The following is a 26,771-nucleotide window of genomic DNA, read 5'->3' as shown; positions in this document are numbered from 1 at the left end:
TCGACTTGATAAGATAAATGTAAAAACAAATCCCATAATAGATAAACAATACTTCTAGAAAATTTATTCATACCGGCAACTGCGTTAATCTAGCCAGCTAAATTCCCACTGATTCTTTCTGAGCTCGAACATCGTTACGATAGAAGTGTTTGTTTTTTGAGATTTCCCATTAGAGCTTTTTTTTTTCTTCACAAATCATTAGAGCGTTACAATGTAAGTTTTAACGATTTTGGCAGAACCAGGCCGAGCGTTGTCATGTAGTAGAATCACTTCTCCGTACCTCTGCTTTTATTGTGGTCGTTTTTCGTGCAGTGCTCGGTTTAATCGCATGAATATAAGTCAATGTCCTTCTTCAGTGATTGTTTCGTTCGGTTTCAACAGCTTCTTGTATATAACACCAACCTGGTTCCACCAAATACACAGCATAGCAGCGTGTGTATTTGGCCGAGCCGACTACGTAGAAGCATGACCGGGCAGTCCCCATGACTTTTGTCTTTGAGTTGCTATAATGAATCCATTTTTCATCACCCGTCACAAGGCAATGCAAATACCCCTTTATTTTGCCGCTGGAGCAATTGTCTACAGACGAAACAACGACGCTCAACGTCGTTTTCGAATCATTCTCGAAGCATGCAATCACTAGGAAATATTTCGAGTAACTTCTAATACCGAAGCAAGCTGTTCATGCGTTTGGCATGAGTCCTGATTAAGCAATTCGTCCTGTTCAACATCATCGGAGGTTTTTGGCTTACTAACTTTCAACAGAATTACTGAGGTGTAAACCTATCAAGCGACAAATTATCTTTTTTATTTCATAGAATAGATTTCAATAGATGTTCTTTCCAAGTTTGTTTATCGTCCAATAACGACCTACTTTTATTCAGTAGAATATTCGATCTACACCCACCATGCTCAAGTACCATAGGTTGTGAGCCAAACAAAGTTAAAGTTGAAAAGATCCGGAATTACGAAACTGACAAATGAAAACTAGAACTTCTGTTAATACATTGTTATATATAAAATAAAGTTGCATATATGTGCGACCGCCCATAACGTTACAACAGAGCGTCTGATTTGAGCTAGCTTTGTTTTGTTGTGTTCGTATTCATCCAAGGCAAATTGTTACGGCGAGAAAACTAGGAAAATTTAAAGGAAAATGGTGGAATTCACGAAAATAGAATTTCCATACAACGAAGAAATGAGATCGCAGAAGGCGCAATGAACAACAATAATATGACAGCAATTTAAAATAGGTGACTCTCGACAGTTATTTTGAAATCATCCTTTAAAAGCTACCACAGAAAATTAAATACAAATAGAATCACGCTCGACTGGTGGCTACCGTCACGGTGATCGGTTCAACTATCTAAACATATAAAAATGCAGCTCTGTCTGTCTGTCTGATCCAACTACTGGAAACGACTAAACCGATCGGCGTGAAATTTTGTGCATAGGGGTTTTAGGGGCCGAGAAAGGTGACTAAGATAGTTCGGGATCCCTTCCTTCTCTGGAAGGGAGGGGTTCCATAGAAATGAAACACAAATTTCTGCACATCTCGAGAACTAACCAAGGAAATGGAAGCGAATTCGACAGGTGAATATTTTTAGGGGTTACAAATATGTCCATAATAGTTTAACACACCTCCTTCTCCTGGAAGGGTGAAGTTTCCTACAAATGAAACTCAATATTTTCCACATCTTCAGAACTAGTCGAGTAAATGGCACCAAAATTAGCATGTGGAGGTTATTAAGGGCTGAAAATATTTTAATGGTGTTTCAACACCCCTCATTTTTCTCGATAGGAGGGCTCCCATACGAGCTAAACAGATATTTCAACCAGGTTTTCCTGAAAACAGCCTACAATGATCGGGTCGATGCACAGGAGTCAAAACTCGACTCCATACGCCATTTATAAATTTAAGGTGGAAGCTTCCGGTTTCTAATATGGGTATTTTCGGAATCTGGTGCTTTGAAGCTACAAATCGACCTCAGACAACATTTTGAATTGTAAGATGGCAACTTCCGGTTTTTGGAAAACAGCCGAAAATGGCCGATTTCCATCCAATATGAGTACCTCCGGAACCAGAATGATGCACAGAAACTAGAAATCGATCACATACACCATTTTGAATTTTAAGATGGCGACTTCCGGTGTCTGAAAAACAGCCGAAAATGACCAAATACCACCCAATATGAGTGTTTCTTTAACCAGTATGACGTTCAGAGGCCAGAAATTTTCTTCAAATGCCATTTTGAAATCCAAGATGGCGACTTCCGGTTTCTGGAAAACAGCCGAAAATGACCAAATACCACCCACTATGAATATCTCCGGAATCAGAAGGTAAAAATTTACCACATACACATACCACATACCATTATGAATTGTAAGATGGCGACTTTTGGTTTCTGGAAAACAGCCGAAAAAGACCAAATAACACCCAATATGGGTGTTTCTTAAACGGAAAAATTGCCGAAAAAGACCGCATATTGCTTAATATAAATATTCGCGTAATCGAGATGATGCATAGAAGCCAAGCATTGACCCTGGACACTATTTAGAATTCAAAGATGACTACTTTTAGTTTCTGGAAAACAACAAAATTACTGAACACTACCCAAAATGAGTATTTGCGGAATCAGATTGATGCCAGAAAAACAGCTGAAAATGATCGAATACCACTCAATATGAATATTTTCAGAATAGAGGTGATGTACAGAAGCCAAAAGTCGAGGATGTTGTCATTCCGATAAAACCAATCATTTGAAACGATTTGCCTTTTGACTTTGATCATATCCTATGACCGATTCGTCGTGCATTTTTAGACTATAAACAAATCGCAAGGAATCAATGAATTTGAGAAATTTAAAATTTTTAAATTAAACACAAAAAAGGGCGAGACGAAGTTTGCCGGGTCAGCATACATTTCGAGTATTTCGTCTCAATACACAGGCGGTTCCTAAAGCTGCTTAGAATATGTTCCCTACCCTATGTTCGATCGGTGGCAACTTGGATGCAATCCGGATCCAGAAGCGTGAAAAACAAATGTTATCCGATCGGTAGCTCTAGTATCGCGAGTGCCAATTCTAGTTGCCCCATAAGACCCTATTGATTATTTTTGTAATCGGACTATTACTTTGTCTGTTATGTTTAAAAATGTGAAATCCAGTTATAAAAAAAAAACATTCCGAGGACTAGGGTTTTTGATCCTGATTCGAACCATGCCAAAATTGATCCTGGTTCGAACTATTACGAAAAATCCCGAATAATCATACTAAATCCAGTTATTTTTGATTAGAACGATGGCATAATATGCTTTCGATATCTGTCTTAACTTAGGAAATTTTTTACATAATAAAAATTACAACCTTAAGTTCAATTATTTACAATTAAAAAAGCATTGAATTTGGCTTTGGTTGTTCATATACGACCTGGTTCGTAATCATTATTATATAGTAGGTATCCAAACCAATTATATTCAAGAAAGAACAGTTCTAAAATATTTAGACATGAATATTATTCCATTGCTGTAACATATTTTCAATTAAAAGGTTAGTTAAAATAAATTTTAAACAAAAGTATGACTGTATTTTTTGATCCTGCTTCTAACTACCGATGATCGTGGTTCGAACTAGCAAGCTTCCTCATACCACCGCTAGAGTCGCTAAGCATTTTTTATATTTCAGTCAAAGCAGTCCAAATATTTAGCAACTTTCTGGTAAATTAGTATGCTATTTGGGGTTATCCATATCTGTTCAGTATTTGTTTGAGTCATTGAAAGAATATTGCATATTTGGAGGAGTAAAAAAAACTTTTGCACGACTCAATCAGTAGTTCGCACTAGGATCACAAATGGTTCAAACCACAATCAGAATGGTTCGAACCTGGATCCATAATTGTCTGTCATTAAATATTGAAAAATAAATCATTCAGGCATTGAAATACAGTTTTGAGGACTACAATATAATCGTTATAAGTGTGTTTTCACATTACAAATTTTTTTTGGTACATAACTGCCATCATTTATTAGAAACGCTGAGATCAACCCAAGTGTATCATGAAAAACGCTGAAACTAGTTCGAACTAGGATCAAACACCCTATTTAAACTCACTCACTTTTTTCAGAGATGGCTGAACCGATTTCCACAAAACTAGTGTCAAATGAAAGGTCTAGCTGCCTCTTAATGCCCTATTGAATTTCGTTTTAATCGGACTGCAATATACACAGACATAAACACACTTCGCAGCCAACTGTTAAGTGTACAGGACAATTGCGGGGTTGGCGCTACGACCCAACTGACACTATTAGTCTCTCCCGAGCCGAGCCCGAACCTACGACGACTGGCTTGTAAGGCCAGCATCGTACCTCGAGATCAGCTGGGAAGGCTTAAATATTCATGTTGTCTGTACAAGCTTCAATCGAAAGCTCTTTCTTTTCGAATATCTATCAAGTGAAAGCACTTTTACAGATAGGAATCTAATACCTTACTTTATCCATTTTTTCAAGAAAAATTGTAACTTACTCTTCGAGACTATAGAGAAGATGAATCGCTACGTTTCCGCTGATTTTTCTATACTAAAATGTACCGCGTCAAACCTACAAATTGATTAAACCCAATCGAGTTTATTCCCAAACGTAATGCAAGAAATACATTGAATAAAGAAAGGCTATAGTAGTTCTACGTCAAACTTACGGTCGTGTCTCATAAACAACCTCTTGAACTATTTTTTAGGTTCAGAAAGTCTCAAGTTTCTGAAAATATGTATCGCGTTTTGGACCTAACACCCGTCATACTAAGGGACCATACTTAAATGACGTAGCATTCAAGGGAGGAGAGGGAATATCATCATTTTGTTACAAACTGAGACAAGGGGAGGGGGAAGACGTAGCATTTTATTTATTTATTTATTTATTTATTTATTTATTTATTTATTTATTTATTTATTTACTACTACTGCCAACAGATATAAAATAACATGTCCTAATGGCTACTAATATAGAAGTCGACGGAACAGTAACAAAAATTGAACATAGAACATTGCGCAAAAATTTGCAGCGAGAGCTGTCAAAATCTTTTTATCTGTGGCATTTTGAAATCTTCTGAAAGGTCTGCTACATAAAAAATTTCTTGGATTTCCAAACACACAATCTGTTTCAAAAACAAAAATCGAAAATTACAAGATATTCGTTTCATTTCAAAGCTGGTAAGTGCAGGGATTAGTTTTTTTTGCGAATTCCGGAACAATTTCTGTGTTTACTACAGACATAGATCACGCGAAGTTGTATCATCTATACATCTGTAACATCTTTCCTTTTCGAACCAAGTCACAAACTCTTCGAAACCGAAGACATTATTCCAGAGCGAAGTTCACATCATATGAAATGCTGTCACAAGTGTATGAGTGTTGAATAAATTTAATTAGACATGGTGATTTTTTCAAATTCAAAAATTTGGGAATCCACTATAGAAAATTATATGTTGCATAAAACGTAGAAGCTATCAGACAATCAAATGCTTTTCACTTTACCGGTAGTTGAATTCTACGTGGAACTCATGAAATGCATATGTCTACTGAATAAGATTCACAGGATAAATCATCTCACCAGTTGAGCCGTTGCGGACAGAGTGGTCTAAAGACCATTTTTTTCGAAAATGAATTTTTTTGCATAAACCGCATCTACTCAAGAAACTGAAGTTGGGAGATTAAGAAAATTTCGAAAAATCGAACTTTAAAGTTGTTTTGTACCGTGTTGAAGTTTCGTCCGAAACAGAATGGCCATTCTGTTTCAGAACAGAGTGGTCTATGTACATAAATCGGTGTAATACTATCATGTAACACGTAACATGTAGCATATTACATGTGATAAGTAACATGTCACTTGTTCTATACATGTCACATGTAATATGTAACATGTTACACGTAATGTAACACGAAAAATGTAACATGTAAAATATTATGTAATATGTAACATGTTGTGTTACATGTAATGTTACACGTGACATCTTACATGTGACATGCTATATGTATTATATAACATGTGACACTAGCCATTTTATACGAGTTACCGTCATTTTCTTTGTCATTTACCAGGTTTGTGTACATAGACCACTCTGTTCCGAAACGATTCGAGGATTCCAGTGAATATATATATGAAGTCATAGTGGTCTATATACATTGGTGAGATAAAAGCACCGATTTCGCAAAGAAACTGTTAATTTTATGTATCCCCATGCTAAACCACTTCATAACCTTTATATTAGAACATTTTGTTTGAAAGAATCCGTTGAACAGAATTTTATTTAGAGATTTTTCGAGAATTGCTTCCCCTGAAAAATTTGCTCGATGGCACATAGACCACTCTGTTCCACAATGGCTCAGTTCATGATGAACTCAAATGACAATCACGTAAAATCTATGTGAAAATGACTGTGGAAAATATTCACATAACTTTTCCGGTAATTATAACGTGAAAAATAATTTGAGTGTATAGCAGTCTTCCTTTCTCCGCATTCCCTGGTTTATCTACAGAATAATGAAATAGAGGATACTAGGGTATAGCTCCTTAGTTGCTACATGCTGATAGCAACTTGGGATTTTAGTAACTTTAAAGGTGGTAGAATAATATTCTAAGGCTGAGCTTTTGTCGTTAAGATGTTAATCGCTAAATTCTTAGTGTACTAATACGAAACTATTCACTAAAACTTTGGGTTACTGGTGATATGAAACAATTTCTTCGAACGCTGTGTATTTGTCTTCTTCCTTTCAATTTATTTTATTTATTAAATTCGAAGATGGGTTTGTAGTCTCAAAAATTGCCTTGGGGCACTTAACAAACATTATGTTGAATATTTAGTACTTCAGCTATGAAGGAACGTATCAGGAATCATAATTCAAGCCTAACTTTGTAACGACGAATGACCAAACGTACAAAAGTCGCTGACAATGCATACTAAATAAAAAAACATTGCATTAAAGTAATTACACAGACGAAAACAATCCACCGCAGCATCCATTCTTTGCGAGACAACGATGGTTATACCGTCGCATTGCGGGTGTATTTTATGTAGCCTTCAGCCCTGACCGAGCACGACCGACACGTTCGCGTACCGACCTGTAGGATTGTGTGCGGCTCAAGAGCTTATGCGCGCGATTCAATGTCACACGTTATATGAGCGCATGCTAGTAGAATCCGGGTCCATTGCATTGCACGAATGGTTCCTTCTAAACACTGTACAGCCGTTAATTTGCGGTCGTTGAACCAGTTTTGAATCAGTGCTGTGCACCGTAATAACTGTGAATAGATGACCTGAATTATGACCTGAAACAATATTGTTTGTTTATTTTAAGCGTAGTTGTTCAGAAACAGGGTTTGCCGCCTCAATAAATTCCACTTTTGGAAATTGGCGATAAGACGTGCAAAAAGCCACGTATGTTTTTTGTGCAGAGTGCAAGGCTACTCGTGACTATTGTTAAGGAGGCATAGCCGAGGGGCTCGGCGGTTTCAGGTTCAAGCCTCCCGCAGAGGCGAAATAAAAAAGTTTTTGATGGGAGAGCTGAAGGAACTAAGCAGGAGCTAATTGAATTAAACACACAAAAATGCAGCATTACTAGTATAGATTTGCAAATTTTTGTCTCCTTCACTAAACGAAAATCCTAGGCATAATTTGTGGGTTTACCAATCATTGATTAGCTCTGTCTTAAGGTACTTACTATAAAGTTTTAGCAATATCGAGTGTTCTTAATTAGTTCACCGTTTGCCAATCATTTTATGTACAAAATAAAACCTTGTAAAATTTGTATTACCTAATATTACTACATTCATGAGGCTGTCGAGCACGGTGTCCCCAATTCCATCCGTAGCTATCTGCTTATTGGCGTATTGATATAAGTATTATTATTCGGCTTCCAAAGCCGCAAAGAGCTTTCCCACGCAAAACTTTGCATAAGTTTTAAGAACAATCATCGAGCAAAAGTTGTTGTGAACAAAAAAATCGCTACTGCTTTCCAATTGATAAATCGCGATTATGCTAATTTTATCTAATCCGACACCGTTAATTCCGGCTGGGCGATGAGATATTTAATAACAAGTGGGCGTAATCTTCTCATCGCATCACAGATGAACATAATCGCACGCGCTGCCTGAACTTATCGCCATACCGCGAACCTACTTATACTCGGATAGATACGCAAGATTGACTAAAATTACTATAAAAAATGTTAGCAAACTATAATTCATTATACCAGGTGCATTTGTATTTCAGCGTCCTATGAGGCGTCATTCCAGTAAACTAACTCTAACTATGTTTATTTTAAGCTCAGTTCGAAGTCTGTCGGTCAAGTGGTTAGCTAGTTTTTGCAAGCATAGCGTCTCCCTGTCTGTACCGTCGATTATCTCGTTTAAAATAATTAATCCACAATAAGTGCTTCACGCTCGTGCCAATCAACAGGAGCTATTCGTTGCATGCATTACTTTCAGGAGCTGCATACAAGGAGAACGTAAATTAACCTTCTGGCAAGTATCGTGAATATGGGGAAACCCCTAGTTAAAAGTTCGCGGCCACTGCTTGATTCACATTTATACTAATTAAACTTACCATTCACACTCAGTGAAAGTTGTACCTATAATGCGGTGTGAATTTGTCACTTTGACCCACACCAAATCTCCCGTGGAATGTGCCGTGCAATGAGCAATTGCTGCTAATTAGTCACTCTCATACGCTAAGCACACATGACAATTACCCCGCATCTTCCCAGGCCGATTACGCGGTAATATGATTAGAGCAGTTACTTAGTGATTAAACCCTGGAAGTATACGGTATCTAGATTCGACGCTTGGGTGAGCCCCAATGTGAGTTAGATCAAGCACATTGCCGTGACACATAGTTCGCTTGAAATTGGGAGGATGTTACCTGGCTGTTACAGTACACAATGCACGCAAAATTACAGTGAAGCTAGCGTAATTGCAGCTTTCAATTCAAGTTCAATGTTCTACTTTGAGTGTTTGCTTTCTGATAGAGTATAGAGCGATGTGCGCTGTATCTCTACAAAGATCGGTACGGAGGAAGCGTTAAAAAAAAGTGTATATGTACGGCATGCGTGTATTTAGTCACTATAAAACTAGTCTGGTGGATAGGCAAACGTAACAGGCAACAACGATAATTTTGAAGCTGGATAACTGTACTACTAGCATCAGATTTTTTGCGTTTTTCTTACTAAATTTGATATCTATTTTCTTTTGTAATATATACAACTAGCCGATTCGAAAAATACTCGGAAACACTTACATAATAATTTTTTCTTTCGTCGATATTTAGCGGCAGAAATATTGCTGGAACGAAATCAATCAAACGAGACGTCAACTAGTACTTCCCATTTGAAATAACTCAAATAATCTCATATTCTTTTCAATTGAATTATATTTTAGGGAGCCACCTTTCAATAGTCCTAACTATTGAAAAGATTTTTTTCTGGTTGTTACAGAGAATCAAAACAAATAATACCTAAAATCGATTCTTGTCGTTAGAAAGTGACATTTCACTGACGCAGAATGAAGAAGGCAGAACGCGGGCTTAGTCCCCCCGCGCGTTTGCATTGCCCCACCACGCAATTTTCTCATGTATGTGATTGATAACTTACTTTACTTTTATGGCGGCAGATCGTTGAGATCGTATGCCGAATCCTGAATACGTCTCCACAAAACTTGGTCCTGGGCTGCTACTCTTCAGTCTCCCCTCACACCCGCTTCTCTGGTATCCTCTTCGACAGCATACATCCAGCGCGTGCGAGGTCTGCCTCTAAGAGACGAACCAGTCGAAGACTGAAAGTCTCTATAATAAAGGGAAAAAAATAAGGTCTGCCTCGAAATCGTCGGCCTCTATCCCTTCATCAGCTTGATAATATCAGCGTGTTTGTATACTTCGTACAGCCCGTGATTCATGCGCCTGCGCCACACCTTATTCTCTAGTTTGCCTCCGAGTATTGGTCGCAGGATTCTACGCTCGAAGACCCCAAGCGCTCGTCGATCGGCCAACTTCGACGTCCACGATTCATGTCCGTAGAGCGCCACCGTGAGGATCAGAGTCCTATAGAGCGCAAATTTCGTACGGATCTATAGGCTACGGGACCTAAGCTGGCTACGCAATCCGTAATAAGCCCTATTCGCCGCCGCAATCCGCCTCTGCACCTCGCGGCTCACCTCGTTGTCACATGTCACGAGAGTACCAAGATAAACAAATTCGTCGACCACTTCGAAAGTATCCCCATCCATCTCCACCGCAGCACCAAACCAACACCCGTAGAACTACCACGCTCTCTGCCAGCAATCATGTACTTCGTTTTGGCAGTGTTTATGGTGTGTCGTATTCCGCCTTAAAGTCTATGAACAGATGATGCGTCTGCAAGTTGTGTTCTCGAAACTTGTCGAGAACCTGTCTCAAGGTGAACATCTGGTCCGTTGTAGATCGCCCCACTCGAAAACCGCATTGGTATTCTCCAACAAATGCTTCCTGCAGCGGCCTCAGTCGCTGGAACAGGATACGGGAGAGAATTTAGTAAGCGGAATTGAGGAGGGTTATGCCTCTATAATTACTACAGTCGAGCCTATGTCCCTTCTTGTAGATAGGGCATATGAGTCCTTCCAACCAGTCCGTAGGTACTTGTTCCTCAGACCATACCCTTAGCATGATCTGGTGAATTGCACTACACAGCCGCTCGCTCCCAACTTTGAAAAGTCCGGCCGGTAACCGTCCTTCCCAGCGGCTTTGTGGTTCTTTGGCTCTTTGCAAGCATTTTTTACCTCGTCCAATGTTGGTGGGTCCACAGCTTGTCCGTCCTCCCCAATTTCTATCCTGTTCCCTTAGACGACTCTCCTACCTTCCTCACCGTTCAACACCACTTCAAAATGTTGCTTTCAACGCCTGGCCACCTGCGATTTATCGGTAATCAGGTTCCCCTCCCTGTCATTGCGTATGTGGTTGATACTAGGTGAAAAAATCCCGAAGAAAAATCTGAAGCAATAAGCATTATTTTTTTGTTAGGGAATTAGAATTACGTTGTCCATTGATGTGAACTTTTGTAATACTCTTTTGGTGAGCCAGCCTGATTTGCGTCGAACTTGAAACTGACGATATACTTTCGTTTCGAGTGTCCGGTCCAGCGTCTGGGAGTGAAAACGCCAGTTTTTTTTGAAGTGTCATTTTAATAAAAGAACCAAACAAAGTTTTATACATATGTTTGATTACACCAGAACAATGCAAAACAAGTTTGGCTGTAAAATTGAATCAGTTTTTCAGGAAGTTTCTATTTCCCACCTCTTGATTTCTTAGATTGAACAAATCGTGGGAAAAAAATGACACACAAGACTATTTTTTTCAAATATTAAATTTTCAGCCAGTATCCTAACTTCCTGCCATATGAATGTGCTTCTTGTGATTCATGTTTATGTTCAGTTCAATATATTTTGGCCGGACTTTTTCACATCTCGGAAGCATAACCCAGTCTGTTATTTGTGCCGGACTATAAAAATTGTAGTCTAACCGGACTTCGGACTGGGCGTTCCACACTCTACCCGGTCTGATGGTGAATACTAATCAAACAATGTCTATTGTAAAATTTAGAATTTGGGCTGACGGTTGAATCGCTCCATTCTCTCAGTATTTCTTCGCGAATAGAATCTCTAAATATTGTTGGTTGACAACAATTTTAATTTTTCTCGAAGCTGGATTTCTAACGCTGTAATTCCTTCATTTCATGCATTTGTTGCTTTATGTAGAGTAGAACTTCTAAAAACTTTTTTTAGTCCTTAGTCTAAGCCTTGAGTTTGCATTAAAAAATGCACAAAAATTGTCTATTTTTCATGGGTTTACCTCTGAGAGTTTAACTTAACACGCACTAACGAAGCAACCCATACAGCATCAATCATAGTAACCCATGAGCAGAAAAAAATTAACTCAAACTCTAACCGTGATGGCGAAAACAGTGAAACTACACGGTGACAAAAAAGTCCGGTCACACTTTTTTGGGGTCGCCTGTAGCCTACACGTTGCATCTCTCTGGTGCCATCTATATGTCAAATGAAAGGGTTAACTTTACTGCCCAAAGTGGCAGAGTTTCGTTTCTGTGCAGTTTGTTTACATTGAGTTGAGAGCCATGGCAGAGTTAAGAGCAGCTGTTATCGCTGAATACGTGAAAGGGTACAAACCCGGACACATATTCAAACACCTAAAACCGCTCGGAATCAACCGGAAATTCGTGTACCGGACCATAAATCGGTACCTAGAGACCGGAGGCACCGAGGACAAGGCACGATCTGGACGACCATGGTCTGTGAGAACTCCAAGGCTGAAAAAGATTATACGAGACCGGATTCGCCGGAATCCCGCCCAATCTGCACGGAAGCTGGCCAGGAACCTTAAAATAAACCGAGAATCAATCTGCCTGCTTCTGCGCAAGGATTTAAAACTTACACCGTACAAAAAATAGGTGGTTCCTGGGGTTACCAAAGCTACAAAGGACAAGAGGTACCAACGGTCGCGGGAGTTGCTCGGTTGGCGCGCAGATGACGAGATTATTTTTTCGGATGAGAAGCTGTTCGTTTTGGAGCAAACGATGAGAAGCTTTAAAGGATGCTGGAGAGGAAAACCGAGGGAAAAGTGGCTACATCGCTGCGTACGCTTGGTCGGGAGGTTGAAAACTGTTAAAATTACTTGGCGAACATGGATGGCAACGACTGGCAGGGCACTTCGTATTTGACTTCCTCCACGAAGGAAGTGAGCTCCGAGGAGAAGTTTATTTTACACATCAAGTTCCCGAAGAAGGTGTTGCTGTAGCTGACAAAAAGTGAAAAAGAGATGTCAAAGCCGCTCTTTTTTTGCTCCAGACTGGCCATGAAAAAAAAATTTATGTAAGAAGTGCCTGCCGAAAGTTGCGTCGTTCATCAAGAAATACCATAAGGGCGAAAACGCGGTGTACTGGCTGGATCTACCGTCGGTCCACTACTCGAAGCAATCGTTGGAGGAGATGGAGCGTCCCCTAGCTGGTCCCATCGAGAGTTTCTGGGCAAAACTGAAGCGTAGGTCTACCTCAACAAATTTGTCGCGAAAATTGATTAATAAAACAAAGAAAGAACTCAACATGCGTGTTTTCGTCCGCCATGGCGATTGTTACAAGCAACTGCTGCATGGGTTGTCATGAACCTTCCCTTTTCTTTACTATCCACTCGGGAAAATAGTGTGACGCCGGCCCTGGTCTCAAACTACCATAAGAACCATCACAGACCCGAAAAAAACCCTACATAAAAATTTTCACGCCAATCTATTCAGTATCTTCCAAGTCTATAAAAGTTAGACAGACAGACAGACAAAACTCTATTTTATATGTATAATTTTTTTTCTAAATTAATACTAAGTTCAACAAGTTCGTTTTTATTTTCATTTCATTTTGATAGCTCCCCGATTTTTATAGAAAACATTAAGTAGAGGAGGACACCGGTAGCTTTCCTGTTTATTTTTTAAAGATTAAATCAATGGTGATTTAACCACAGACAAACAGACGTACTTTTTCGAAGGAACGCCTGCTGCTGGCAGTGCTGAAAACACGGGTGCAAAATTTGACACACGCAGTTGAATTGAAACTAGAAAACAGCAAACACCAAAATTTTGCGAGGCATTACACTTTAGAAATTGAAGCGGTTTTAGCCCATTTCGGCCTATTTCTCGAGGAGCTTAGTTGAGATCCAGTTTCAATACGTTTAATTTTCATTCTAGCACAAAACAAGAAAATATTAAATGGTCAATAATTTGTTTGTTGTCCTCATAAAGGCAATTGTTGTTCAATTTCAAATCGGATATAATGTTAATCGCATCCGTGTGCTACCCCGACAGAGGGGATTAAGGCATTTGCATGATAACACAGCTAAAAGCTGTTTTTGCAATGAAAATTTGCCGGCCCATATATTTAAAATGCCAGCATTTTTAAACGTTTGTGTGGCAACTTTTCATTAGAGGAAGTGCTGACTACTGATGCTACAACTGATGCTGCTCGCTATGGCACAAAGGCAGCTTTTACTAGATGATGTGCCGCTACACCCTGCCAAAATCGCTGCTGATACCAATTTACTAGGTCTATAATTCTGTCGACCGTGCTTGGGAAGCAATCATATAACGACTAATCAAAGGTCAAATTTTGCGTTTTGACAAGGCTTGACAACTTTCAATAGTCCAGTAGTTCGAATAATAAAATACAATTTTCTACATTTGGGAGGATTCTTAGAAATTTTTCAAATCGTTCGCTACAAGAACGAAGGAAATCCATCGAAAACTAACCGATTTATTTGCATTTGAAATTGAACATATTTTCACTTTCCCGGTTTTAGATTTTCATTTTACATCCCTATGTAGCCGTGTATGTAGCCGAACTTCCTGAGAGACGTAGCTCTACGTCGAAATAGCAAGATTAAAATGTTTCAAAGGTTTCACGGTGAAACCAAATGAGAAAACTGATTGAATTAGGTGCTCTGATGCTGGTTCAATAGTTTCGTAATTCAAACTTCTGTTTGTTTTACACAGACTTCGCAGCGAACTGTTTAGTTTACAGGACAAATGCGGGGCTAGCGCTACGATTCTACTGACACAAACAGTTTCTTCCGACTCGCACCTACGGCGACTGGTTTATCAGGCCAGTATCGTACCTCGAGACCAGCTGGGAGAAGCTAATATATTGTTCTCGAAAAGGCTACCTCTAAATTGACTTTTTTTTCCATAATTAAGTTGCCTGAATGTCAATCAAGCTCAAGCTCAAGCTCAAGCTCATAATTAAGTTGCCTGAATGTCAATCAAGCTCAAGCTCAAGCTCAAGCTCATAATTAAGTTGCCTGAATGTCATTAAATACAGAAGAAGCATATTTTGAGACAGGTTTTTCTACCTGTTACTTTCCTCATTTCATTTGAAAAAAAAAAAAAAACAGCGGCTGAAACCCATCGGCAGTCCACAAAAGTTTACAGAGGATTCATGCCGACCGCAGGAAAAGCTTACTTCGGTCATAGGAGTTATCTACCAAGCGATGCTTCGGGAATGTTTAAAATTCAAGGAACTTGGATTCCTTATCATTTGAAGCCAAGGGAAGTCGTTTAAACTTATATATTACATATATTTTAATAAGAAACTTGTCCGATAAGCAACTCGCGTAAAAAGTGACTTAGGCGGCATCCATAAATTACGTAACGCTCATAGGGGGGAGAGGGGTATCCCTGAGCGTTACAATTTGTTACACAGGGGAGGGGGGAGGTGAGTTAAACGTTACGTAACGAAAAATTTCTGGAGGGATTCTCCGAAAACGAGCATTTTTATCAAGGAAATCCTTCTGCAGCGTTACATAATTTTTATAAGGGGGTAGATGTTGACGTTACGTTTCGTTACATATGGGGGGGGGGGGGGGGTTGGGGTCCAAAAATCGGGTTTTTTGCGTTACGTAATTTATGGATGTCGCCTTAAGTGAATGTTCATTTCAGAAATAACTGTAATTTGGTTTCTCTTCGTTGGATCTATAACAGTAAAAAGAAAGATCTTCTATTTCAATCGACAGACATAACAGTATTTAATTCTATTAAGTCGATTTTGCATGTCAAAGTAACCGCAATATTGTATGACAAAATCATGTCCATTCAATTATACGCCGATATTGGATAACCCGTTAAGACTCAATAGCGTAATTACGGTGAATACCTATTTTATAACTTCAAGATGGCAATTGTTTCACTTAACAAGGTTAAAATCTATCATACGAGCGTCCCACAGGAGAGCAAAAAACGTGATCGGCTAACTGATCGGGTTTCATCAATCACGAAGCTCGTGACCGCCAACAGGTGGACAACTGGGTTGAACTCTACTCACACCACCCTGGACATGAATGGGACTAAAAACCGTTATTGTTGTATAATTTACGATCAATTATCGTCACTAATTACGTGTAGAAAACGCGATTTCTGGGGACACATGGCTGTTGTATCCAATTTAACCCGCATGCGGGAATATTAATTATTGCGGTATTTGTATGCGGTTAGACAACAGTTACATAACTCATAGTAAACGCAATACATTGGAAGCAGCTCCGGCAAACTGTTCAAATTATTCACTACCTCATCATGACGAAGGCTACTTCAATGACGAATTAAAATGGAAGTTTTCTTGAGATCCTAGCTTTTCCCACAAGGGCCTATAAAATGTGTGTAATCTGAGAATCTGATTCATGTGTAATAAAAATTCACTGTAAACCCCCCTGATAAATTAATTCTGTTTAAAAAAGTAATCACGATTATACAAAATTATATTGGTAAGAGATACTAAATATCCCACCATGCACTCAGACCAATTTGTCAGGAAGACACGTGTATCCAGGGATCATAAAAACCGCTGAAGGTTCCATTATTATTCTACACAAATTTCTTTTGCACTGAGAATGCTTCCTCCGGGAGTATTCTTCATATGGACTAAGCCAGACAGTGACTGTCAACGTAAATAGCATTGTTAAGTTGTAAACAGCTTGACTAAGCTGTGCCGGCACAAAGTTTCAGTTCAGAGGTGATATTTGCTTCAGTAAGTAATTTGCTATTGTTTGCATATACAGTCTGGTCGTTATTGCGTGTTGCACCCATGTGGTCTGCTACCAGAAATGCTCAGCTTAAAAGAATTTCTACTATCCTTATTTCGTTGAATAAACACGGATTTAACAACATAAACGTTTTGCAACATTCGAAGCACATCGTTCCGGTGGGATTCACTTTTATCAATGACGTGGTTAATGGGAGTTAATCACTACGAAAACTCATTTCATCGGGGAAATTCCCCCTTGCCGTCTAGAATGTATTATCATAGAATATGAATGCAGATTTACTATTGAGTAAATCCGCGCACAACTGTCTGCCTGCAATTTATCGTTTCACGGGCTATTGTACTAATCGATTGCAATCACTTTCACACGCCGGATGGTGTGCGATTAATTGCATTCTATTTCAGCTACTCGGGGGGTATTGTATAATGATTGATAGTGCCTAATCTAACGCAGCACGACATAAAAATGCGCTGTTCGCGTAATTATTCGTACTGAATGATAAAGTTCCTGCCCCACAAAAAAGCAAGTAAACACTTGAGCTATAGAACTAATCAACGAGTCATTGGAAAATTAAATGTTACTGAGGCAGCTCCAATACAGAGCCACTGTAGAGCTCATCGTGGCTATCAAATTCAAACCAAATTGGTAAGCTACAGTGCTTTTATATGAATGAATTTCGATAACAATGGGTGTCTTGGCAGCCCAACGTTACAAAACTACCTGAACTCATGCACGGTATAAGGCAAGAAAAGTTCTATAAAGCTTAGTATCGACCTGAATAGAAATTTGTGAAAAGATAGAACAAGGAATCGAAAAAAAAACCTAAATTATTGCACCTAGCGGTAAGACTCAGCCTTTCTCATTTAAACTTGTTATTTGTAAAAATAGATTTACATGGATGCTTAAATCCAATAAAGGTATATTCACTCTTTGGGTTTTAAAATATTGATGTTGTAATTGAAGTATAAAATACAAAATTTTACGTAATGTTAGTGCTTAAGAAATAGCGAAATAAAAGAAATGACTCTTAAATTCGAACAATTTAATCATGAGCGATACCGGGGACGTTCAAATAGTACGATACCACATTTAAATGATGTTGAGGCCATATATATTGACCAAAGCAGGTATAGTTTTAAATAGTCTTTGAATTTCTTTTCTTTCCAAAACTTTTGAACCACATATCAAATTGATATGAAGTTTGTTATTTGTAAATTTGAGAGATGACTCGTTTGTATGACACTAGTTATGTTCAAATAAGTCGTGTAATACTTGAGATAATATACTTTCGTTGTTTCATTAAACAATCTAATACATAACGGTTGCTTAAGTTCGGTTATAATCAAATGAAATGAGAACGTATAGGGCAGTCAAACTTTGAAATCACGTGTTCAATCATAATTCATCAGTTAATCCCTCACTAGCCCGTTCATCTGATATCAATATTGTTCAGATCGGTTGTGTAGTTTCTAAGATAATGAAGTTTCGTGATTTCGTGAAATCAGTTCAACCATCTCTGTGAAAAGTGAGTAAGTTTATGTAGTCTTCGGAATATGTTTCTTTTCATAGTTGGATTTCACATTTTTAAACATAACAGGCAAAGTAATAATCCGTTTGCAAAAAAAATCAATTATGGGGCAACAAGACCTTCCATATGACACTGATTTTATGAAAATCGATCCAGCCATCTCCAGTGATGGAAACGAAACGAATATGATGCAATCATCGTTCATTCTCCACATGTACACATCATGAAGTGTTACAGACCGCGACTTAACTTGAATCCTCTCAACACATAATGAAATGATGATATGGTGTGTAGGTTTCTGGGAGAAAATAAACACATGACTAGACTACATCTGCTCTGAGAAGCGATTCGCTCGTTACGTTTGTCTCTCCATATGCATATCCATATCGTTAGGGCAACAAAGAATAGCAGCAGAAGAATATTATATCGCCTGAGCAGCAGCAGCAGGTGTGGTGCGGTGAGAAGGAAAGTGTGGGGGAAGGGACTACTTCGGCAGCGGTTGACTTGAGCGAGAGTAGGAGAGCATACATTGTCATTTTCTTTCTTTTTCTGACAAAAAATCTTATTCATGGGTAATAACATAACAAGATTTGATCGCTCTGTGTAACAGAGACGAAAAACTTCATATACCGAGTAGTGCACATTGAGAACCATATGTTGTGGTGTACGCTAACGTCAAGCAATATATCGTAAAAAGGAAAGCAAAGAGAGTGAACCAACACCGATACTTTGTTATTCGCATACTGACGACGATGTCAACGCATCTTAGGCTTTCTTTATATGTATTCAAAATCGCTAAAGGTGATTTTTTCCATCGCTGGCCATCTCTGAGAAACATGAGTGAGATTAAATAGTCTCCATAACACGTTTCTTTCTATTACTTCTGAACAACAAGTTCAATCTTCATAAAATTCAAAAGTTAAAGGTTTTTTTAGGTAGCCCGTTCATTTGAAATTAATTTTGTTCAAATCGGTTGCGTAGTTTCTGAGATATTGATGTTTCGTGATTTTTACATTTTGATACATAACCTCTAAACTAAAAATCCGATTACTATAAAATTCAATAGGGTCTTATGGTGCAACTAGAACTTTCATTTGCAATTAATTTCATTGAAATCGGTCCAGCCATCTCTGAGAAAATCGAGTGAGATTGGGAGAGCGTTACACACACACACACACACACACACACACACACACACACACACATACATACAGAAAATGCTCAGCTCGTCGAACTGAGTCGAGTATTATACGACATTCGGCCCTTTTGAGCACTTTTATACCTTTAGTTTTTTCAGTGATTGCTATACCTTTCTAGGAGAAAGGCAAAACTGATGAAACGAATATAGGCATGACTCTGACTGGCTTTGGTCTCGTGTGATCGAGACCAAAGCCAGTCAGAGTCATGCCTGCGAGTGCAAAACAACAACGGAAGGTGCTCCATAGGGCTAAATTTTTTCGAAATAATTTCTATCTTTAACAACGCCTTAACATTCAAATTCATTAAAGGGAGACAGTGTGTGCAGCCGGAGAAGCGGAAAATAAGCGAACTGAAAATATGATACAGATTTGGAAAAACATACCGCATCCAGACGGGACTTGAACCCGCAGTTTCCCTAACTACTTCACTGGTTGCCGGAATACTTCCTAATATGGCCAAATTCTGCCTAATCTGGTTATAGTACAATATCAAATTTGGAAAATGTTAAGGCCACATATTTTGATCGTTTCTATAGTTTTAAACAGTCTCCGAGCCACTTTTCTTTCCATAACTTTTCAACCACATGCTTAAACATTATGATGGTTTTAAAGACAAGTTTATTTGATCCATTCCACTATATTCGATCGGTTGTGTAGTTTCTGTGGTACCAAATTAAGTTTCGTGATTTTTACAATTTGATTCATAACGGACAAAGTTAAAGTCCGATAACAGTGTAGTTAAATAGGATTTCATTGCGCAACTAGATCTTTTATTTGAGACTAATTTAGTGAAAATCCAACCATTCTGAAAAAAAAGAGTGAGCTTATGCAGTCTTTGGATTATGTTTCTGTTCACAACGTGATTTCCTTCTTTTATACATATCGTTTATACATCATTTATACAACCACATGTTTAATTATTAGTTAAGGATTTTCAAGACAAGCCGTTCATTTGGCACCAGTTTTGTTCAAATTGGTTGTTTAGTTTCTGAGACAATGAAATTTCGTGATTTTCACATTTTGATACACGGTGCCTAAACTAAAAATCCGATTAGAATGAAGTTCAATAGGGTGTTATAAGGCCACTAGACCTTTTTATTTTCAACTAATTTCGTAAAAACCGGACAAGCCATTTCTGAGAAAAGTAAGTGAGTTTAAGCAGTCTTTGGTATATGCTTTGCTTTTATAACGTGGTTTGACATTTTTATAAATAACGGGCAAAGTTACTAACCGATTACAATGAAATTTAATAGCAACCTATGGGACAACAACAAGGCTCATTCGAGACTAATTTTGTGAAATCGGTCCAGCCATCCCTGAGAAAAGTGAGTGAGTTTAAACAGTCTCTGGAAAACATTTCTTCACATAACTTTTGAACCATATGTTTAATCTTTATGAAATTTATAAGTTTATAAGTTAAGAGCTCTGAAGACAGCCCGTTCATTTGACATCAGCTTTGTTAAAGTCGGTTGTGCAGTTTCTGAGATATTGATGTTTCGTGATTTTTACATTTTGATACATAACCTCTAAACCAAAAATCCGATTACAATGGAATTTAATAGCAACCTATGGGGTAACTACATCTTTCATTTGATATCAATTTCACGGAAATCGGTTCAGCCATCTCTGAGAAAAGCGAGTGAGAAAAAAAAGTTGCACATACACACACACACACACACACACACACACATACATACATACAGAAAATGCTCAGCTCGTCGAACTAAGTCGAGTGATATACGACATTCGGCCCTTTATCTTTTTCAGTGATTGCTATACCTTTCTAGGAGCAAGGCAAAAATGAAATCAAATTGTGTAATTTGATAATTTTTCTCAGTATTCACAATTTTAGTTTTCTCGTAAATTAGGGAGAGTGGAAAAATTTCAGTAAACTCACATTTAATATTTTTAATACAAAAAAAAAAACGAGCGTATATTTTTGTAACAAGAGATATTCAAATAATATTGACTTAAATGCCGCATTAATAGGGATTTGAATTTTATTGTGTTGTTCGATAGCATTCCAACTGCAGTCAACTTTTTATTTCGCTCAAACCGTAACCTCATGCATTTCAGTTCCCATGACTTCACGATGATAATTTTCACTAAGCATACTGGAGCGCCGTCTATATGTCAGATACACTGTAGCAGTTTATGAAAATTTGTTAGTGTTTTTTTTAATAACTTTCGGTCTTGAACAAATTAATTTTCATTTCTCTTCTTGAAATAATTTAAAAATTCAATATGACCAACAGCTACACCATGAATGGATATTTTCAGCTCGCGTTTGAAAATGGATTCCGTGCCTTTTACTTTCAGTGTAGAACCAAACAATTCGATACCTATTTTGTGGCTTTTCTGATGATTCTGTCTGACAGACGTGACGGATGATGATCTCAGCTCAGAAGCATCAACAATGTTTCAAACATACCAAACATACACTAGTCATCAGCGCGGTCTGTCAAGCTATCGGTCTTATTTCTAAACATTCCGGTTTATTTTCACTTTAATTAATTAACTGGTTCCTGTGGTATTATGTTTATTCGCGTTTGTTAATTACGCTTCAGTGTTAGGAAAAAGCCGCAATCAGTGCTGTGATTCTATCTCGTTGTTCCTAGAAACTATTAATTAATCGGAGAGCTTCGCGGATCTCACGCCCACAATGTTTTCTTCAACTTTGCAGAAATGGGACGATGTCCGTGTGGAGCACTAGTACCGCCGGAATTGATACAGTGCTTGCTACCACCTTGGGTGCCACCATTAACCCGAAAACATTCGGTGCCAACCACTTGCCCAGTGCTGCTGCCGCAGCTGCCGGTTTGATTGTAACCCAATCTCCTAACGGCGTTGGTGCCACCGGACAAACGACCTACCATCATCATCATTTCAGCACAAGTAACCCCGCCGCAAACGGTCTCAATCACAGCCACCAGCATCTGGTCGCCACAAGCGGCCATCCGGGAGGGAACGGAGCAAACGGCGGTCCGTTCAGTAGTCACAGTACCAGTAGCAACAGCAACCACAGTCATTCCCCACCGATTCACGCAGGATCGTTACACAATTCCGTCGCCTGGAACCGAACCAGTATTTGCAGCGCACACAAGGTAAGACTTTTTTTGCATTGATTATTGGTTTTACTTTATTTTGATAAGCATTCTTAGTCATAAACCTGAATGGTTCAAATCGCTTACACGCTTATAAACGCTACGTGCGCATTCCAAAGATGTGTGACATTGACAGACCGAAGCTCGTATAGTTATTCCTCGGGGGAAGATGCTATGATAATCTAGCGTTGTTTTTCACTATAAACGCGAACCACCACGAGCCAACTGATGTAGTGGAACGATGAAAATAATACACAACTGGCCGGTCGATGGGAGGCAGTAGTTGGTGTTTATTTATTTACGTGTTTCTTGATTTCACACCACTCTGTGCAGCTTGGCATCATATTGATATTTTCTTTTGAGTTCATTAATATCTTGTATACTTAAAAAAAAATACGGTCTTCGCCCCCCGATGTTGTAAGGGATATGTGCAAGTGGATCGCATTGATATTGTTAAACGATCTGATTTTGTAGTAAAAATACCTCGTTCCAGAGATCGTTGATTTGATCCTTGGCACTGAAATGATCATGTTCTACTCTATTCGACAAGATTACTTCGGACGATTTTTTGAGCGGCGACTGTCCTTGCTTATTGAATTTTCGTGTTTCGGTAAATTGTACGTAATGAAAAATAAAAGTAACGGATGAAAGAGACGGTTTGGTGCTCTGCCAAGTGGGAAATATTTGCGACTGAAAATTAACTTCCCCTGAACTTGATCTGGTCATTAACACACTAATCTGAACATCTTACGATTTTAATATTAAAGCAAAATTTGATCTCTAAGCATTTCAACTCAATTTTGTACTAGTTTTTCAAGTACTGTTTCATACCAGATCTTACAGAATATCGTTGAAACCGTTTTTGAACCCAGGAATAATTAAAGAAGACAATAAGTAATTAATTTCAAAAATCAAAATCAATTGAAAGTAGTTAAATACTGTGTAATACGAGCAGATGTAAATTAAGTATTAATATATTAAAAACTAAACAACCGCTTTGGGAACGCCAAAGCCTAAAAAGAAACTAACCATGAGTCAAGCTAACAATCGATTTTAATGGTTGGTAGAAAAAGAAACAAGAAAATAATATAAATTGAGCAAAACTTGTCAGAGCGAGAGTCGGTACAGATTATAAATTAAATGTCATATTGATTACTATTTCGGAAAAAGACTTCATTCAAGTACCGGAATAAACGTGGGACTACGTCTTTGTTTACTATACTGGGATGCATTCTGTAAAATTGTAAATGAAACGGGCAAATGTTGCGTCTGATTTCAAACGTTAATAACAGCATAACCACACGATGGATAACAATAACCAATATGTTGTTGAATAGATTAAATGTATAACAATTTTGTAATATGCTAATTATCACTCTAATTTCATTGCTAAACGGTAAAATTGATAAAAAGTTTCAATAACAAATTTACGCGAATACACCAATTACATGCGAGCATTCCTAGCACAGACGACATGCATGGACACTAGACTGGGACACAGTTGTATGGGAAAAAAGCGTTGGTGTAATTTTTTCGCTCCAATGCACTTTTCGTGTTCCTTATGGGTCCTGTAACAACTGTGTAACTTTTCAGATCGATCGGTGGAACCCCTGATTTGCGCCCGATTTTTAAAGTTTCCATACGATTTTATATGAGAAAATCCACTTTTTCAAAACTTATCCTCTAGAAATTTCCAGTTGGCTCCTAAAAATATACCAATACATGATATTTGTAGGAAATTTTCCTGGGAATAATTCTTCTGAAGACTGTAAGGCGCTACAAAATTTGTAGAAAAAGTTATTCACCTTAAACTGATCGAATGTCTGACGAACGGCTCAACATGGAATTTTTCCAGCAACACTGCTGCAGCATGCTGCTGTTGCAAACTCAACAACGTGATGAGAAACAGTTTCGCGTAGAATTAAGCTTGAAAGCGTGATTTTTCGCTCATAGTATCTTCGGAGAAAATGCTTAGAATATCAATCCCTATATTTTAATAGTATTCGTTGTGTGATTCATACCCCTAAAAGTGAGAAATCAGCTTTCTAAACACCCCTACGTAGTGAAAAACATTTTCGTGTGGAATTAAGCTTGAAGGTATGATATTTTGCTCACGTTATCTTCATTATCGGAGTGCTTGCTTAAAATATTAATTATTAAGTTTTGATGTAGATTGATTACTCCCCCTAAAAGAGGGAAGTAAACTTTCTAAACACCCACGTCGTGTGACTCTGGTGTCTTTCAGAAAAGAGTTTGGTAGATACATAGCTACAATTTGTGCAGATACATGGCTAGCAGGTCACTACGAACCACGGTAAATGAAGTCTATTGAAAAAGAGAAAAAGAGAGTATTGATCTTTGGGCGGGATGTTGGTTGAGCGGGCACCAAGGTGGGCCGCTGAAAGATCCGAAACAACTGGAAAAGGGTAGGTTTTCAAAGTTTTTCTTTAGCTCCCCGAAAATGGAAACATCTTTGGCTCCAACTTAATTTTTTATTACTGATGATAATTGCAATTTATATTGATTAAAACATATACAAAAATTCAACAAAAAAGGTTATCACCTTTCAATATTTCAGAGGCTTTTGTTGTCTGTGGGATTCGACAACTTGTAGCAAATAATTCTGTTGATCGGGGTCTTTTGTTATTTTGTTGTTGTAGTCGCTGACAAGCTTCACGGCCCTTTCTGCAAAATCATTCACTACTGCAACTGCCTTCACGCGTTCTTGTGCTTCCAGATATTGTTTATTTGATTGCCATTTTTCAGGTTTTTCTTTAAAAAAGTCCGTTGAGATTTTCATGATTTCGAAAAATCGTTTCGTTGCCTTCGTTACAAAGTTAGAAAGTGTAGAGCTTTTCTGAATGTTATCAGCCTTTACTAAGACTTTAGCATTCTCAAGTTGTTTTGCCTTCTTAAGTTTTTTTTTGCTTCGGTTTACCTTTTTTCGCTACTAGAACAGACGAATGTCTTCTTCTTCCTCACCTGTGTATACCTCATTGGTTCGTAGTGATCTGCTGGCCATGTATCTGCGCAAATTGTAGCTATGCATCTACCAAACTCCTTTCTGAAAGACACCAGGGTATGATTTATTGGATTGGCACCAGAACCCAAGTTGTCACACGAGGTGGGTGTTTAGAAAGTTTACTTCCCTCTTTTAGGGGGAGTAATCAATCTACATTAAAACTTTATAATTAATATTTTAAGCAAGCTCTCCGATAATGAAGATAACGTGAGCAAAATATCATACCTTCAAGCTTAATCCCACACGAAAATGTTTTTCACTACGTAGGGGTGTTTAGAAAGCTGATTTCTCACTTTTAGGGGTATGAATCACACAACGAATACTATCAAAATATAGGGATTGATATTCTAAGCATTTTCTTCGAAGATACTATGAGCGAAAAATCACGCTTTCAAGCTTAATTCTACGCGAAACTGTTTCTCATCACGTTGTTGAGTTTGCAACAGCAGCATGCTGCAGCAGTGTTGCTGGAAAAATTCAATGTTGAGCCGTTCGTCAGACATTCGATCAGTTTAAGGTGAATAACTTTTTCTACAAATTTTGTAGCGCCTTACAGTCTTCAGAAGAATTATTCCCAGGAAAATTTTCTACAAATATCATGTATTGGTATATTTTTAGGAGCCAACGGGAAATTTCTAGAGGATAAGTTTTGAAAAAGTGGATTTTCCCATATAAAATCGTATGGAAACTTTAAAAATCGGGCGCAAATCAGGGGTTCCACCGATCGATCTGAAAAGTTACACAGTTGTTACAGGACCCATAAGGAACACGAAAAGTGCATTGGAGCTAGTACTTATTTTTTGTCCCACCCTAATGGACACCATCCGTTCCCTGCGATATTCTCTGTATCAATATCGAAATAAAAATTGACAGAGTCTCCCCGTCCCAATAGGTCAATTTATTTTTGCTTCCATGAGCTTAGACTAATATGATGTCTCGAAGGTAAACGTTTTCCTAAAAGTTTGAAACAATACCCATCCTTGAACAATTTCCAAACCTGCGTGTTAATTTCTGAAGAACCTAATAAAAAAGATGTCTTGAAAGAAAACATGCCGGTAAAAGCAACAGTACCAGTGGAGTAAAGAACCGCAGGTCTCTCGTCGTCTATGATTGCAGTGGTACTCTTCTATTCGTATATTTTAGCGGTACACTTCTATTCGTACTGAAGCGGTACTTTTCGTATTGCAGTGGTACACTTTTGTTCGTACATTTCTATTTGTGTGCAATTGATGAAAAACTGCAATGCTGCTGTTGATGGTGATTGAAAGTTTGTCTCATAAATATGATAACCTTAAACTGCTCATAATCGCAT

General features: G+C 38.2%; 1 protein-coding gene across 1 annotated transcript in view; it reads left to right on the top strand.

The window, feature by feature from the left end:
* The window catches only part of LOC129724005 (calcium release-activated calcium channel protein 1), a 67,857-nt gene that overhangs the window by 4,230 nt on the left and 36,856 nt on the right, over positions 1–26,771 (top strand). Inside the window, exon 3 of the mRNA XM_055678584.1 lies at positions 22,017–22,437. Coding sequence (XP_055534559.1) covers positions 22,017–22,437 — 421 coding nt within the window. The remainder of the gene's footprint in view (positions 1–22,016; positions 22,438–26,771) is intronic.

The sequence above is a fragment of the Wyeomyia smithii genome, chromosome 2, assembly GCF_029784165.1.
Source record: "Wyeomyia smithii strain HCP4-BCI-WySm-NY-G18 chromosome 2, ASM2978416v1, whole genome shotgun sequence".
NCBI classification, from domain to species: domain Eukaryota; kingdom Metazoa; phylum Arthropoda; class Insecta; order Diptera; family Culicidae; genus Wyeomyia; species Wyeomyia smithii.
The sequence above is the reverse complement of the archived record's forward strand: the minus strand, read 5'-3'. Positions and strand labels throughout refer to the sequence as shown.